Below are 18,038 nucleotides of genomic sequence, written 5' to 3'. Positions count from 1 at the left end.
TTTTAATATAATAATTTAGAGATTTTAGGAATGTAAAATTTTAGTAAAGAATTGTTTAATAATTCAAAATTTAAAAGATAAATTTTTAATAATAGTAAATAATTCGTAGATTATTAAATGTTTTTAACTTAAGATAGTTTTAATTGATTTGATAGTGAATAGTGCTATCATCTTAAGTGTGTATACATGAATGTGTACACTCGACTACTCGAGCAAGAGGATGTCTAGTAAAAACTAAAAAGAGTTATTTTTAAATTTTAACTATATAATTATAATTTGATAATTTTGTTATTGTTAATTTTTTATTTTATTGTATAATTAATATTAAATTTTCTGACCATTAACCTTTATTATATTTTTTCGGTCCGAGCTTTGAAAAGTTAAAAAAATGTGTGAAACTACATAAATAAAAATGTCTGTATTTTTGCGTTAAATATGAGTGATCGAGAATCACTATTTTAGTTTCTAAAATTAAAACTAATTAAGTCCTTTAAATGATTAAATTTCAAAATAGTCTCTAAATTGAAGATTAAAACTCAAGTTAGTCTAATTGCCACCCTCACTCTTAAGATCAACCATAGTTTTTACAAATCAATACAATTTTTTTTTAATTATATTTTTTTTTCTCACCCACATATTTTTTAAGAAAATTTACATAATGTCACTCATCCCAAAATTATTCTAAGTTGGACAAGTTTAACTATATATTTCTTAAGTGAAGGTAAAAACAAATGTTGGTGAGGGCATATGCAAAGAGGCTGTTTCCAGATTCGAACCCATGACCAACAAGTCACCAAGGCACAACTTTACCGCTGCACCAAGGCACAACTTTACCGCTGCACAACATTGTAAAATTAGTAGAATATGTTTTGTTTAGAAAAAAAAAAAATAGAACCTAAATGTGATATTGTGTTAATTTTTAGTTATTAGGCAATCAATTTTTCTTTTTTTCATTTTGGGCTTTATTATCTCTTATTATACGTAACTTAATTAATAATGAAAACAAGTTAAGCCCTAATTTTAGGAATTCTTATTTTTTCAATCTCGAACAAGTATTGTTGTGAATAGGACAATAGGACTCTGAAAATGCCCAACATCAACCCTTGTAGATAGCAAAAGTTGTTATATATATATATATATATTCAAAGATTATAATTGGTATACTTTTAATTGGACTTTGGTTGCTATATGTTAATGGGACAAGATAAAAAGCTAACCACAAAGTGCATAATTATTTTTTTTCCATATAAAATATAGATGTTTATCATATGTTAAATTGGATTTATTGGTTTGTTTACTGGTTGCTATTAGTTATATACGTAGGATTCAAATTAGTTGTTTATCATATTTTATAAATTATTATTTATATTTTATATGCATCGTGTTGGATATATTTTTAGAATAATTGTACCTTTACATCGGACACATATTTGTCACGTGTATCATATTTATATATTATAAATTTTTAGTATATATAAAATTTGATATGTATTTATTTATATGATAATAAAATTTATTTTTATAATTGGCTCTTGAACCATTCAAAGACTTTCATCCTAAAGTAACATGTTACCAAAAAATAGATATATCTTATTAATATAAATAGTATTAATCAATTCATCTTAAATTAGTGTTAATTATCATGCATAACTTTTGAATCTCCTTCATTTCATGTGTATTTAATTAGTTCATTTATGTGTTCTCTCATCAGAGACATAATCAAATCATTAAAAAGTTTATGTATCTTATTTGTATTTTTTTATAAATATTAAATGTTAGCTTATTAATTTTATTTTAAAAAGCATGGAACCACCATCTTTTCTTCTTTCTTAAGAACTCTCTTATTGGTATTTTATTGTGTATATAGCTCTAAATTATATCTTGTCTTATTGGTATTTTATTGTGTATATAGCTCTAAATTCTAATCATTTCCTTTTAAGTTATCTTTATTCGTATATTTCTTTATTCCTTCACAACCTTTACATATCGTCTACTCTAGGTTGTATTCAATTCATTTATATGTTCATCCCACTGGAAGCACACACAGATGCATAACAAAAGATACAAAACCTACACGGGGAGCCAACACCATTAAATCATCCTAGAAACTTGAACGTTGCTATTGAAGATGCTAAATAATTTGAATTATTTTTAATTTTTTAACAAAATTTACGCTTACATAAAATTCAGACAACAAAAAAATGTTAAAAATCCTGTAAAAAATGTTAAGAATTTATAGATAATTAAATTGTCGTTTTAGCAACTTTATTATCATTTTTATTTAATTAAATATTATAATAAAAAAATCCAAAATTGATCTGATTACAGAAGAAGTAACTATTTTAAATATAATGATCTGTAGTAGAATAGTATTATACATTCGTATCATATTTCTAATGTACGGACCCATATTTATTTAAGGCAAGACCCTTTATTTAAAAATAAATTATTTATGAATTTCATAATCACTTCTTTAAAAATTAACCTTGTTAGTATTAAGTTTTCATTTACTCCATGACACATTGATGAGAGGGATAATTAATAATCGCGTCGCATCACATGGCCAATTGAATACATTTTATCTAAACTCTAAAGACTTGTCTTCCGAAGCCAAGTTTCACGATCCCATAGGTTATGAAAAGAATAAAAGTAAATGCCAAATAATCTGCCCTTACATTCTCATTTACTACTTGTGATTTTTATTTTTTGTACATATAATATTTTTTTTATTAATAAAAAAACATATGGTCAATACATAAAAATTAAATTTCAAACATAATTCATGATTCTGTTGTCGAACTACTTTTTTTCTTTTAAATAGTTCTTAATATAATAAAATAATTTAGACAATTTTTAAAATATTCAATATCAATAACTTTAATCTTTAAGTTGTAGTAATATATTTTAATAAAACTTGAAGACGCACGAGAAAACTGTGGTCTGAGAGCAGCCCTATATAGATTGTTATTCTGGAGAATAGAATAATTTGGTGACTAAAACCACCCCCCTGGAGATGAAAATGATAAAATAGGAGGCAGTAATTGGGCAATAATGATTTGGTGCGGTAAAGTTGATGATTGTATACTTGGTTGTGGCGGTGGCAGGTAGCAAAATGTTACTACATTCTTGCAACAATAAATAATGCGTGTTAAAAGGGAAATTTAACACCACCACATTGTGATCGCCATGATGGCTGCCAACCTTCATCAAGAGCTTCTTATAGGGATGTACGGGCCCCTAAGCCCCTAATTATATTAACAAGTCTCCATACAGCAGCAACTATTCATGACTATTTGTATAATATATACAAATTTATAATGTAATTTATGTACTTATGCATTTATGTGCTAAAAGCATTATGAAATCATAAATTTTAATTTTCTTATTTTGAAGTCATCATTTATAAAAAAAGCTTTTATAAATAAACGGTTATATGTGAGGTGAGTATTACTCATATATATATGGCAGGTGTACATTCGTCGTCTAAGTAATAATTATTGAATTCCCAAGTATCACATTTTTCTGTGCAATTATCACAAATAAATAGAAATTAAATAATTGAAAAAATGTTGAGAAAATCAAATTAAAAATAAAGATAAATAAACAAGATAAAAGTATGTTTAATTGGGATTGAATATTCAATCCCAAATTAATCTGTCAATTTAAGGTGCTTCTTAGTTTTATTTAATTTCAAATTAACTTAGGATGACTTTTGTTCTCTTTTAAGAAAGAGAGACATATCTAATTAAATTTATCTTAGTGTTGTATGATTATGTTCAATTAAATCATTTATGCTCTTTGTTAGTTTGATTAATTCTATTGCCGTGAATAGAATCTTAATATGACTCAAACATATAAGTTTATCTTTCAATACATCTCCAAGCATCGACATTTTGGTGATCCAACGTCAAATATGTATAATTTTAATAAGAGAATAATTAAAGAAAATTTCAAATAGAATAGATTAACATAAACAAATCTCAAGAGCTACACCCTAAACCCATAAAGGAGATGACTACTCATGCGTATATAGTCATGGAAACTGAAACAAAAAAAAAAATATCAAATAGAAATCAAGAGAGAAAAAAATGAGTTCTATGCTTTTGCTCTATATATGTCATCAATATGTTAGTAATTCATTCAGAATCCCTAAACTAAAGTCTAAAAACCTATTTAAAGTTATGGGACAAAAGTTTCTAATGCCCAATTGCAAAACATAATTAAAAACAATAAAACAGAAAATCCAATCGTGCTTACACCCCGTGATCTATAAGGTACAACAAAACCTCCTTGATTTAAACTCCATTTTCAAGTCTTTTGTACTTAAACTTCTCCTTTTGAATCCTTCATGTGAAGAGTAATCTAAACTTAAATAAAGTCATGACAACTCCTAAAAGCATGAAACACTCAAAATTCAACGGAAATATAACTAAAAAATATAGATAAATGCAACCTATCCTGAGTAAAATGTTATACAAAACATAAAATGCAACCTATTACTGGGCTCAAGTCTTTTGGACTTGATAAGGTCATCATAATTGAGGTAATATATACTTTGGCGCTCAAAAGGCTATTATGATTTTGTTCTTAAAATATACTTGAATAGATTAAGAAAAAATAGTGTTTATAAACTAATTTTGACCTAATGATGGAACACATTTTGACGTATACATTGATTACGTATTTTTATCTTATATTTTACATAAAGCACAGAAAAAAATATAAAGGCTACTACTTAAGAAAAAATGTAACAGAAAAAGAAAAGGACGAAAGTCCATTGATCATACATGAGAAACTAAACACACGGTTAGACACGAGCTTCCCATAATTTTTCTTGTTTTTTTTCATCTCTGCACTGTTCCAAATTAATGAGTTGACGGAGTACATCTTAATAGATATTGAACGAAGGTGGTAACATTTATTATCATTGTTAGGAATCTTAACATTTACTAAGAAAAACCATAAATTCGAAGTTAGGTTTGCTTTTATTTCACAACCGAGAGCAAAGCAAAGCTTTCTCATGATGTTGTTGGCTTTTTCTTGGGTAGGCAAGGTTGACACATTTTGCCTTGATTGGCGCATCACGGGTACGAAACAGAACAAAAGCACCACACAAATTTATGAATTTGATCCATATTTGAGAATACGGTATCAAATACACATATACGGGTGGAACCAATCAAACTTTTTTTTTTAGTATAACTAAATTTTTCACAAATTCTATTGAAAAAAAAATGAAAGATTAAATAAATTGAATTTAAACCAACATATCACCTCATATGTAAGAGATAAAAGTTAAAATGTACAAATTGATTTCAACTAATTAACAAAATTCAATTCATTTTTCTATAAATATTTAAGTAAAATTTATTCAAACAAGACCTAAGTGCGTATTTATCTTTTTATATTTTCTTAAGGTTATATTTTATAAAATTTACTTACAAACAAGTTTTCTTTAGTTCACGTGTAATTTTAAAATTTAAGTAACATTATAAATTACTATAACTTACATAAATATTTAATCTTCTTCTAAAAAAATATTTAATCTTTTATTGTTAATAATTAATAGTAAAAATAAATTAAAGAGATAAGAAATTCAAGATTAAAAAGTAAAATTAATTTCTCAATACAAAAGAACCCATATGGCTTTTTTCTCAAAAAAAAAAAAGGAATCCATATGACTTGGTAAGAAAAAAGAATAACTCTTAAAATGGCTTTTATTGTAGTTCTAGAGTAAAGCAAGCCATCAAAATCCGAAGCACTTGTTATTAGATCCAACTCCTTTACATTGTATTTAGATGGCCAAAAAAGAAAAAGAAATAGAGGTGACCTAAATAACATAAAAATATTAAATATTTACTATTTATATAAGAATCAATAAAACTCATTTAGCATTCACTTAAATAAAAATAGTACTCTTAAAAAGATAGTAGTAGTTTTATAAACAAAAGTCACACCTAAAATTAATAATAAATAAACACTCACTTTACACGGTATTCTTCTTGTTATTTTGATGAATGGCATGAGCATGTATTATCACATCAATGCGTATCTGTCATCTACTACTGGTATGCAATATGCATGTTATGTTCAACTTCAAGTACCGCTTTCCATTATTCCTGATTCCATTTCCACCCTTGCCAAACTGCGGGCACAAGTCCCAAGGCAACCCCCATGGTATATATAGATTTAACGCCAGGGGTGAACATGGAATTGGATCATGCAGCTGCTTCCAGTTTCTCTCTCTAAAACTCGCAAAAGCGAATTACTGAAACCCTAGCCTCTGTTTCTGTGTTTATTTACTTCGATTCTACGCATCGAATTCAATTCTCTGTGATCTGAACCCGTGAAATCAATGTGCCTCTTTCGGAATCGCAGAGCGAGCAACGGTGACCGCCATCATCATCGATGAAGCGATCGGGTCGGTGGCAGAGGACTCTGATCCTCGCTCTTCTCTTTCTCTCCCTCGTTGCTCCGCTCGTTTACGTCTCTCACCTCCTCAACACTCTCACTTCCGACGGTAAATAAAAACTCAACTCCTTCGCACTCGCCCGTGCATACGCCACTTTCCTTGTTCTGTGTGCTCTCTCTCTCCGTTTTAGTTGACTTTTTGCGTTTCTGTTAAATTGCGTTGCAGGACGACGAGATTTTCTTGATGATTTATCGAGTTTTGTAAGAATCTTGCTTCTGAAGCCTGATCAGTTTATTTTATTTTATTTTTGTTTATTTATTTAATTGCTTCTATAGCTCAACCTGTTTGGTTTCCGAGAAGGAATACCAGTTAGATGGAATAGAATATAGTGAAACATTTCTTTCTTTCTCTCTTTTTTTTCAAAAATTTTGATTTACCGGTGTGTTGAAAAGTTTGCCGACCGATAGCTTACTGGAACTTCTTGTACTTTCAATAATTTTAGTTTTGGATAAAATGATTTTTCATGTTTAATTATTTTAACTGGATTTTGTTTTTTTTATGCTCCATCGGCTGCCAATTGAAATTCTACAGCTTCTGATGCTTTATTGTGGATTTGGGATTTGATTTTTGTTTGTATCTTGCAGACACATAGGTCAGATCCTTTAAATGCAATTGAACAGGTAGTGGAACATGTTTTTAGTTTGTCTTCATCTTCTTCTCTCTTCCCCTGGTGAATGGGAGAATTAACTTTTTCCTTGGTATTTTGGACCGTTTTTATGAAATTCAGGAAGGTGCTGAAGAATTAGAAGAGCCAAAGGAAATTGTTTATAAAGAAGAAGATTTTGATTCAACAAATAGTTACATTTTGCAAAAGACTAATGATACTGCGGCATCTAAAAGTGAGGGGTACAGAAATAACACTTTGGAAAGAAATGGTTGGTATTTGTAGGTGCACTTTTGAATTTTTGTGGTTTACATAATCCCGCTCAAGTCTGAAAATTTTGCTGTTATCAAGTTTCAGAATTCGACCAGGACAAAAAACAAGGCCAGGAAGCTCAGCAAAAAGGATTATTCTCCATGGACGGGGATGTGGTTTGTGCTAATTCCTTTGAATTACTGACTTTAAAAATTGAAGGCCACATGATTGCTGTACTTGTTCTAAAGGGAATTTTTATTTTTTTTTAAAAAAGTTATCTGAAGATTCATGTGTTATGTCTACTTGGAAAGAAGTTGCAGTGCTATCAAATTTCAGTAGATACTATCATTCTTTTGATACTCTACTTTTCTGCTAAGATCACTTCATATTTCATTAAGGTCTTCTTCCCAATTCAAGTATATCATTATAAATTTGTGATGAATGCTTGATTTGTTTTTTGTTTTAAAAAATTGGATACAAAATGTATTTGTTTGACAGTTAAATGAACAAGATTGGTGTAAAAATAATTCTGATATATCACCTGTGTGCTTGAGGTTTTATTTTCAGATTGCAACTTCTTTGATCCTAATTATATAATATTGATGATAAGAAATTGGATTTTTGCTTGTCCATTGTGCACTTATTATCTACTTTCTTTTTACTATTCTAAATGAAAATACAGATCTAATTAACTAGTCTTTTTTGTATTCACTATATAATATATAGTGCCTTATCAGTTGCTGACCTTATAATTTGGTTTAAAATTTATCAAACAGCTTAGCCTCAGTTTTGGTTTCAATCTGAGATTGTAGTTGGATAATCAACTTAATACCTTTGAATGCTTTCCACTTTTTTTAACATTACTAAATATCAATTCTTCCCTATTGTTTGAATCCATCTATTCTTGATGCCTAGCTAGGTGGGAAAGATCAAATGACTTTGACAAATTAATTACTTTTGAGGTTTTGCTGTTTACCTACCTTGAAATTTATGATTTATTCAAAGGATTGGGGGATTTCTGGCTAGTTTTGCAAAGGGGTCAGTTTTAATAATTGAAGTCCAACATAATTCTGTTATGAATTGTCCAAGGTCTTGTTGGTTGGTTTTGGCTTCAATATCCATGTCTAGATGTGAGCTGATCTGCTATTGGAGTAATTTAAAATGGATTAAGAAATTAATGATAAGTGAGATTGGTTTGTTACACAGGTTATTTACCTATTCCATTCCGAACACAAGAATGTGACTTTCTTTTTATTATGTTTTGTCACATCTCCATTTATGGTGGCAAACTTTATATTTTTTATATACCTATATGTGTTTGATTAATATGTAAATGCAACTTGGACATGGAGAGATTTATTGTTACAATGTTATATTAATTTTTACATTGGTTTTATTTGTAGAATGTATTTAATACAACTGTCACACTTAAGCAGAATATGCACACTCAGTCTCAAAGAATGACAGATGTGAATGTTGAAGTGATAGATAAGAAATCTAGTCCAAAAGCAATCCAACATCGTCAGAGTTCACGCTCTCAGTCTCAGAGAGTGACAAATCAGAAGGTTTTGGAGATTAAGGATCAAATTATTAGAGCCAGAGCATACTTGGGGTTTGCTCCTCCAGGCAGCAACTCACACTTGATGAAGGAGTTGAAGCTGAGAATTAAAGAGATGGAACGTGCTGTTGGAGAAGCTACTAAGGATTCAGATCTGTCAAGGAGGTAAATTTTCCTTTGTAACTCTACAACTTGAATTTAGTTTGACAGTTATTTATTACCTGTATTTATTAAATACAACATACAATTTTCAAGAGAAAGCTAATGCTTTGGTCCTTGTTGAAAGATACACCATTTTTCATTTCTTCCCACAACTAATTTCATCAACTGATTCCCTGAATATTTCAATTTTCTTAGTGAAGCAAATTAAATATACAAGGTTTCAGCAGAGAAAATTACAAGTGGAGGAGTCATATTAAGAAACACATTTTTCAGAGACCAAAACATAAATTTTGTTACAAGTTCACATTCCAATCTGTGAAAATCTGGCAACTGCTTGTCTACCAGTATAAAAATAATGATGGAGAACATTCATGTCTATCATTTTGATGTGATGTGAACTGTTAAAAGAAAATGGATGTTTTTCAATCTGAAAACAAGTGAACTTCACAGTGCTTTGCAGAAAATGAGACACATGGAGGCTTCACTGTCTAAAGCCAACCGTGCTTTCCCAGACTGCACTGCTATGGCAGCTAAGCTCCGTGCAATGAATCATAATGCTGAAGAGCAAGTTCGTTCTCATCAACACGAAGGAACATATCTTATTCATCTTGCTGCAAGGACCACCCCAAAAGGTCTTCACTGTCTTTCTATGCAGCTAACTGCTGATTACTTTGCCCTGAAACCCGAGGACCGGAAGCTTCCAAATGAAAACAAGATTCATGATCCAAAACTTTATCATTATGCTGTCTTCTCTGACAATCTTCTGGCATGTGCTGTGGTTGTTAACTCCACTGTCTCTAATGCCAAGGTAAATGCATTTTTTAAATGGATTAGCCTTTTATTTTTCACCTTTGATTCAGGTGTTTTTTGCTTTTGGCTAATGTTGAACCCTGATGCAACTGCTTAGAAATAAAACTGATAGTAGCAAATTCAATATTAACAAATTTAGCCATCAATTTTTTTTCAAGTTAGTCCCTTAGTGGATACTTTTTGGACAGTTGATGTCCCTCAAGTCTCCTCCTTATCAGCCAAAACTGTATCTACACTAAATTGCAGTACATGTCTTCAATTTTTTATGTTGTAAAAACCATTGGAGTGGGTGGCTATAGGACATGCAAAAAGGATGCAGGATTCTAACTCCAATTTGATCTCTTTCTTATCCTTCCTTGACCCCACTTATTCTTGGCATTTGATTTTGAAATATGCCTGATTACATTGTAAAAGCTATCTTAGTTGCAGCTCTTGGCGCTGCAGAAGTTAATGAAGAATTAAGAAGTCAAACCAGTAAAAACACGAGAGGATATATGATCTTTCATAATGGAATAACACTTATAAATCAAACTTCCTTTAAAATACTTCCCTTTTTCAACATTCAACACCTTAGTTTCTGTACTGCTCTTTAAAACTGAGTTTATGTATTTTGCTTACAAAAAACATTTCCAATAACATCACATCCATCATTAACTAATGAAGAAACTTTGATTTTCTAGTGAGGAGGAGTTCTTTCTACTTTATTAGCTTCTCAGCACTTTATAGAAGTGTCTATCTTGTAACTTATACAAGAGATGCAGTGAGAAGAAAGATGGGATTCCCTAATAAGTAACTCATTCCTGTGAGAATGCAGTCTGGTGTTCTGTACCCACATCAAACCCTGTCACTTTATGTTTAGTTGATGAGGACTGGATTCCTTTTATTTATGAAAAATGCTAGCAATACACTCTTTAATGCACTATTTTAAACACACTCTGTTATTGACTGAAATTTATTAGCAATCATGAAATTAAATTGTGTGGCTCTCACACCTTGTTTAATGAAAACTCGCTATTGCTTTTGTAGTTTCCAATCAATTTTAACCAATAGTATAAAGTGTGTTAAAAATAGTGTATTATAGAGTATGTTGTTAGCATTCCTTTATATTTATATACAACATAAATATAATGGCATCAATTGATCCATTTAGTACATTTCACCTAATAAAACAAGACTTGATTGTGATGTTATAACGATTTATTTATTGGAGTTTGTGAGAAAGTTCTTATTGAATATGAAGATAATAGTTAAGTCTGTGTATAGTGACAAAAAAAGTGTGACAATGACTTTTAAATTGCAGAAAAAGGAGAAACTTGTTTTCCATGTAGTGACCAATTCACTCAACTTTCCTGCAATCTGGATGTGGTTCTTATTAAACCCTCCTGGCAAAGCCACAGTCCACATACAAAGCATAGAGAACTTTGAATGGTTGCCCATGTACAATACATTCAACAAACATAATTCTAGTGATCCAAGATATACTTCTGAGTTGAACTACCTGCGTTTCTACCTGCCAGATATCTTCCCTACTCTAAATAAGATTCTGCTCTTTGATCACGATGTGGTGGTGCAACAAGATCTCAGTGGACTATGGAATGCCAATTTGAAAGGAAAAGTAATTGCAGCAGTGGGCACCTGTCAGGAAGGTGGAACCTCATTTCATAGGATGGATATGCTCATAAACTTCTCAGATCCATTCATTGCAGAGAGGTTTGATGCCAATGCTTGCACATGGGCATTTGGGATGAACTTGTTTGATTTACAACAGTGGAGGAGACATAATTTAACCGCTCTCTATCACAGATATTTGCAAATGGTATGGTTAAATAAATGTTTTCATTTTGTAGTACACTTCTTCCTTCTCTGTTCAGAGAGACCACTTTTTATTCCCCTCTCCCACAGAAAATTTTCCTACATCTAAATTTCTTCAAATCTTCAGTTTGGCTTCTGGGATTGATGAATTAGAGTTCAAACGCCACTGTTAGCATGGGTTACTTGAAATTGTATTATATTAATCATAGTGCACAGTTTTCTTCTGCTTTATTAGAATGATTAATCTAGTAGTTTTATGACTCATTATGGATTTTTTTATCTGCATGTTTAACTAGTCTTAGGAGGTCAAAGATTTGACATGTCCATGACATTTAGATTTGTTATTCAAAGCAACATTTTTATTTTTCTAATTTTGATGGTTGAATCTAATGAGGGAACATGCCAAAGTTCTTGTTTAATTTGCAGCTAGATGGAACACAAATTTAGTTCCTATCAAATTCCGATGCAATTATAATCTTGATGTGTTTCTCTATGTGATTAATTGCACAGGGTTCCAAGAGGCCGTTGTGGAACATTGGAAGTCTGCCTTTAGGCTGGCTCACTTTCTATAACAAGACTAAGGTTTTGGACAGACGGTGGCACATTCTTGGCCTTGGTTATGACTCAGGTGTCGATAAAAACGAGATTGAAGGGGCTGCCGTTATACACTACGATGGAATTAGGAAACCATGGTTGGACATTGCAATGGGAAGATACAGAAGTTATTGGACCAAATATATGAACTTTGACCTCCCTATTTTGCAACGTTGCAATCTCCAGGCGTAGCCCAAAATTCAAATATTATTACTCTACCTGGCTGGTTTTATTTGATTAATTTGTTGGCACATTAATTGCCTGCTTCAGTCGATTCTTTATTGTTCTTTGGCGATTCTTCTTGTAAAGCCCTTCATAGATGCATAGAATTTCCTACATATATCTTTTTAGAAGCTTAGCTAATTTGTAGTGACATTCAGATGAAATAAGACTCGCATAGGTATTTTAGCTGCTTGGAGAAACCATTATTTGTTGTGTACATAATTCATTCCCGTGCTCTCTTAGGTCGTGCTGCCTCTGATTACTATCAATTTACACCAATTGCTAGCGGACTGGAAATTAAAGTTAAATTTTATTTTGAGGAACTAATTTATACAAAATTGTGGAAATGACGGTTGCGATTTGAATTGTAAGTTGTAACGTTAATTATGCCGTGTGATCATTTTTCTTGTTGTAAGAAGCTTGAAGTCAGTTGGATTCATGTATTATTATTCGTGTAATGTATAACTTCTATTAGGATATTGCTATTTGCACTATCCACTGGGATGCACTTTAACCATATCCCAAAATTGTTCCTTGAGGAATTGCACATGATTATTTGATTTCACTCCGAATAACAATGAAATCATATTTTTTTTGTTTTAAAAGACATTATAATAGATATACCATTCTATTGTGTTATCATCCGATAATGAAATCATAGTTTAATGTGTTATTTTTCAAAATAATAATAAAAAATAACACAGCAAAAATGTGATTGTATTATATTCTGGGTTGAGAATCAAAATAAAATCATATTTTTGTTGTGTTTTTTAAAACAAAATAAGAAATACAAGATTTTGTTATAATTCTTAACCCAATACAACAAAATAATACTTGTGTTGTGTATAACAAAATGAAAAAAAAAACAAAAAAAAAAACCTTACCACTACATAGGGAAGAGAATGAAAAAAGAATGAAGGAAAAGGAAGAAGAGAGAAGTTGGAGGGAAAGGGAGGGTGGTGAGAAGAATGGGGAAAGTGTTGGGGGGGGGGGGAGTTAGAGAAGGACACTTTTGTCTATTCTTTCGTTACTTTTCAAAAGGTGTTAGTGAAAATAGTAAAAGTGATAATTGGAAATATTAACTTCCTCTCTATTATGTAGAATGTGATATGGTGGCCCAAATGATTATGAGACACTCGTTGTGGTGTTAGAAATTAATGAGAGAGAAAATTAGAAGTATGATAAGTGATATAATATGTGATAGGAAGATAAATAGAGGAAAATAAAGAGTGTTGATTATGTGTTAAAAAATCAGTGATCAAATGATAATGTCAAGATATTTAGTACTTACTACGTCGTTGTTACTGGTTGGAGAAGGGGCAAGGCCAATGACGCTTCTATTTAGTGAAATATCAGATACAGAATGGATTATGTGACACGTGGAGAATAAGTATTGGGACTTTTGCAGATATGGATATCAAATTACGGGTTTTCAACCTATCCATGGTGTGTGGCGTATGCACAGACACTAATAATAATAAAAAATTTGAAATCTTTGCGCATGCTTATGAAATAAACTGCAGGCGTAACAAAAGTTGCGTAGCCATACTCTGATTCATTAGTGAAGAAAAATGGCAACCATCATCGCCGGCATCCCAACTACATCGATCACTCGCGCAGGTCTTGTGCTCAAACGACCTGTTGGAGCCTCGTCCTCTACCGTTCTTGGTAAGTTTTTTCTTGACAAAAGATGATATTATGATTTAAGTTTTTTCCTTAAGGAAGATGATAATATCATTTCTTTCTAGAATAAAAGTGTAATTAATCTCTTTCCATTTCTGATTGATTTCCTTGTGATCACAACGTTGTGAAACCATGTTAAGAAGACTAAAAATAAAGGGAAAAAAGATTTTGCAGCTTCAGAGTTCTCATCTTTACCAGTAGGATCAGGCTAATGACATCTACCAGTATGCATGAGATTATAAGTTCTAATCCAGTGTTAATATTACACACACAAAAAAAAAAAAACAGATTTCTCATATTAACCCACTATGGTCACTATGGTCAGACAATCAGGCTAATAACAAGTACCAGTATGCATAAGATTGTAGGTGCTAATCTCAGTGCTAATATATAGTATACAAAAAAATATATCATATTCAATGTTATAGTTGGATTTCAGATTTTGCTGATTAATAGAAATTATAAAATTGACTTGGTGGTTAAAAAGAGAAAGGAAAAGTAAGAGGTGGTGGCTTCGAATCCCTCTAACGGACAGAACCTAACAAATTAACAAAAATTATGCTGACTAATGAATCAACCTGTTCCTTAAATTAACTGACATCATTCGTATATAAATTGTAGGATTGCCAGCAATGGCTAAGGCAGGGAAAGTGAGGTGCTCCATGGAGGAAAAGCCTTCAAGCAGCTCAAATATAGGGATGGGGGCATCCTTGTTAGCAGCTGCAGTTGCCGCAACCATGTCAAGCCCAGCCATGGCTTTGGTGGATGAGAGACTCAGCACTGAAGGAACCGGGCTTCCCTTTGGGCTTAGCAACAACCTCCTTGGTTGGATCCTGTTTGGTGTCTTCGGTCTTATATGGGCTCTCTACTTTGTCTACGCTTCCACCCTTGAAGAGGATGAAGAGTCTGGATTGTCCCTCTAAACCCCCAAGTGGCGATGCATGCATTGTAGAAATTGCAAAGAATTATCTCTTTTTCTGTTGTATTAAAAAATTATTTGTGTATCCAACTTTAAACTTCTTAAGTTATTGATTTCTTCTCACCCAGAGCTTTCTCATTGTTTATTCTGTTTATGCCTTTTTCTTTTCGGTAGCTTGTTTATTGCTACTCTAGCATGCATTGAATTCTAGCCCTGGAAGTGGAAAGTAAGACTAGTAGAGGGATCATTTTTGGTGCTTATACGAATGAGATAACTGAAGCAAAATCAGTATGGGATGAAAATATATATAAAAGAATAGGTGTGCTAGAAACATGCTATTTTTTTAACACTTTTATTACTGGTTTAGAAGTTGTTGGAAATAATAAAATCATGAAAATGATGTATTAAATAAGATGTAAAGACTTTCAATTAATTTTAAGAGAATGGATCTTGCTAACTAATATTTGGTTAATGAATCAAGAAATAGAAAGTTTTTATTGCTGAAGTTGCATTCAAAATCACCAAAAAAAAGTGTATTGTTTTACTTTTGTAATAAAAAAAACAATTTTGATTCCTTAACCAGCTAATGCCTTAAATACATCAACCAAATATATATATATATATATATATATATATATATATATATATATATATATATATATATATAAGGATGTATTGTTAACAGAGTTCCTAAAAGAAATACATGTTATGTTTTTCAAATGCATTTTTCATTTATCTATCCGTGGATTTACCGCAACTTTAGTCAAAAGGTCTATTATCTTTCTTAAACGTCTACCCGTGTGTTTGATTCAACATTAGAATCAAAATATGTGGATCAACAACGTTAAAATATGGGAGTTGGATGTTGATTTTACTTAATTTGATGCCAAACTTATTATTACACAGTTAGCTGAGTTAGATATACAGTTAAGCTTGAAATTGCTATTTTCTGTTAGTCAGTTTGCTTAGTTGGCATAGTTAGTTACGTGGGCTAGCCATTATAAATACACTAGGTGTAAATACACTCTAGTGAGTTTCCAAATAATGTGAAAAGTTGATCAAAAGCTTATAAATTATTTATTTAAGCAATATATTATCAAGATATTCATTTCAATATTTTTTAAGCAACTCATAGAAATATTTTGCTAAAAAAATGTTGAAATGTTGCAAGACCAAATTAGACTTTCTTTTTTAATCAAGACAAGTTATTTCACAAAACTAATTACTAAAAATGAGTGTTTTACAAAATTATTTGTTTTTCATGGATGATTTTTACCATGTAGGATATAGGAGGCATCACCCTAATTGTTACCTTATGTTTTTGTCTGTTCTATAACAGGATGTGTTATCCCAATACATTCCATCTTTGTCAAATATTTTGTGTTGACTTAACCAATGCTAAATTGAATAAAAATATTATTTTTGGGATTTAGTCATTAAACATGTATTTAACATTAGAGATAAAGCATACCAAGATGGTATTGTAAATATGTAGTTACAAATAATCCAACCAAAGTAATGGGAATTAAACCTAACACAATTCCAAATAAATAAAAAACTAATCATTTTTATTTGTTCGAAAGGTAAAAAGAAAGGTATTGCTTCGACAAGAATGTACTGAACGAGTAATGTTCTCGATAAGTCTCATCTTTCGAAGGTGGTCGCCCACTCTACTGCATTGTGGGTGTGGACTTGCTCCACTGCAAAATCGATCAAGGGTTTGGGATGAGATTTTATGAGCTTATGCAAGTCGTTTAGCCTTTGAAAAGTGGACCAAAAAAGTATGTCGGTCGAGTTGCCTTCGTCTATCAAAACTTTCCTGGCGTCCTAATTGGCGATGCCAACCGTAATCACCATTGGGTCGTCTTGCTCGAGATCGACTCTTGCAAAGTTAGCGTCGGTGAACGTTATTGGTGGGATTGATCTCCTCGAGCTCGTTATGGAAATGTGGTTCATGCTTTTGATGGCGTGTAAGTACCTCTGTTGAGCCAACTTCGTGCTATCTTCGCTAGTGAAGCCGCCTGCATTGATGTTGATGACTCTGCGTCTCCCCCCTTCGTCGGCGATTGAGGTGCCGATTTGATTTGGCTTGGCGTCGATTTGTTTTGGTTTGTTGCCATGAGATTGTATTCATCGACGTCCATGATGACCTCCACGGCCCCGACTACGAGCTCGGTAACTGCCTCTGTTGTTGTTAGGGGTGTAGATGTAGTTGACAAAAGCACCCTCTTGTATCAACTCCTCTATCTTGTCCTTTAGGGTCACACATTCCTTTGTGGTATGACCAAAGTTCTGATGATATCGACATGTCTTCATTTCGTCGGCTGAGTTGATTGACCTTGTTGGAGGTGGTAAGGATAGGATTTTTGTGTTGAATGCCTCCTCAAGTAAAGGTGCTTGGCTGACGTTTTAACGGTGTGCAGTGTTGGTACTTCGGCTATCGGCTTGACTTTCCAAAGGATTTTTCTTGGATGGGTTTCGATCTTTGTTGTGGTCGCCTTTTTTTTACTTCACCAAACGTACTTGGTTGCGAAAGGCTGATAACTCCTTCATTTGGATGTATCCGTTGCTTGGGCTCGAAGCTTGTTCAAATTTTTGGGTTGCTTTCAGCTAAGGCTGTCGACAAATGGTCTTGGCTTGAGCGCCATGGTCAAAGAATGTAGTGCGACACCAGGGTCGAGGTCTATGATTCTAACAGAGATAGCGGTATACCTCTTCATGAAAGATCGTAATGACTTGTCATTCACTTGGCGAAGGTTGACCAGAGCAACGAATGTGGTGTGGTGAGGGCAACTGGTTGCATATTGCCCTCCAAAGCACTGGGCTAAGGTGAAGAAAAAGTCAATGGATCATAGGGGTAGGCGCTTGTACCATGTCAGCATTGGCCCTTTAAGGGAGGTGGAAAAGACCTTGCACATCATGACGTCGTCATTGGAATACAAATTGACTT

At 32.1% G+C, this 18,038-nt stretch overlaps 2 protein-coding genes across 3 annotated transcripts; both read left to right on the top strand.

The window, feature by feature from the left end:
• The first annotated feature begins 6,040 nt into the window (after positions 1-6,040).
• On the top strand, positions 6,041-12,932 carry LOC114399979 (probable galacturonosyltransferase 6). 2 transcript variants are annotated; one of them, XM_028362210.1, is made up of 9 exons: positions 6,041-6,520; positions 6,638-6,672; positions 7,057-7,092; positions 7,200-7,347; positions 7,434-7,504; positions 8,732-9,051; positions 9,499-9,856; positions 11,159-11,674; positions 12,181-12,932. In XM_028362210.1, exons 1-9 carry the CDS (start codon positions 6,409-6,411, stop codon positions 12,454-12,456), a joined length of 1,872 nt encoding a protein of 623 aa, XP_028218011.1. In that variant the 5' UTR covers positions 6,041-6,408; the 3' UTR covers positions 12,457-12,932. The 2 variants fall into 2 exon arrangements, with proteins under 2 accessions (XP_028218011.1, XP_028218010.1); XM_028362209.1 differs by having other exon boundaries at positions 6,042-6,520; positions 7,428-7,504.
• A 1,011-nt stretch (positions 12,933-13,943) lies between these two features.
• LOC114397986 (photosystem II reaction center W protein, chloroplastic-like) lies at positions 13,944-15,226 on the top strand. The gene is made up of 2 exons (XM_028360081.1): positions 13,944-14,154; positions 14,791-15,226. The coding sequence occupies exons 1-2, from the start codon at positions 14,058-14,060 to the stop codon at positions 15,090-15,092; spliced, it is 399 nt and encodes a 132-aa protein (XP_028215882.1). The 5' UTR covers positions 13,944-14,057; the 3' UTR covers positions 15,093-15,226.
• The last annotated feature ends 2,812 nt before the right edge of the window (positions 15,227-18,038 follow it).

Source organism: Glycine soja, chromosome 19 (assembly GCF_004193775.1).
Source record: "Glycine soja cultivar W05 chromosome 19, ASM419377v2, whole genome shotgun sequence".
Lineage (NCBI taxonomy): Eukaryota > Viridiplantae > Streptophyta > Magnoliopsida > Fabales > Fabaceae > Glycine > Glycine soja.
The sequence above is the reverse complement of the archived record's forward strand: the minus strand, read 5'-3'. Positions and strand labels throughout refer to the sequence as shown.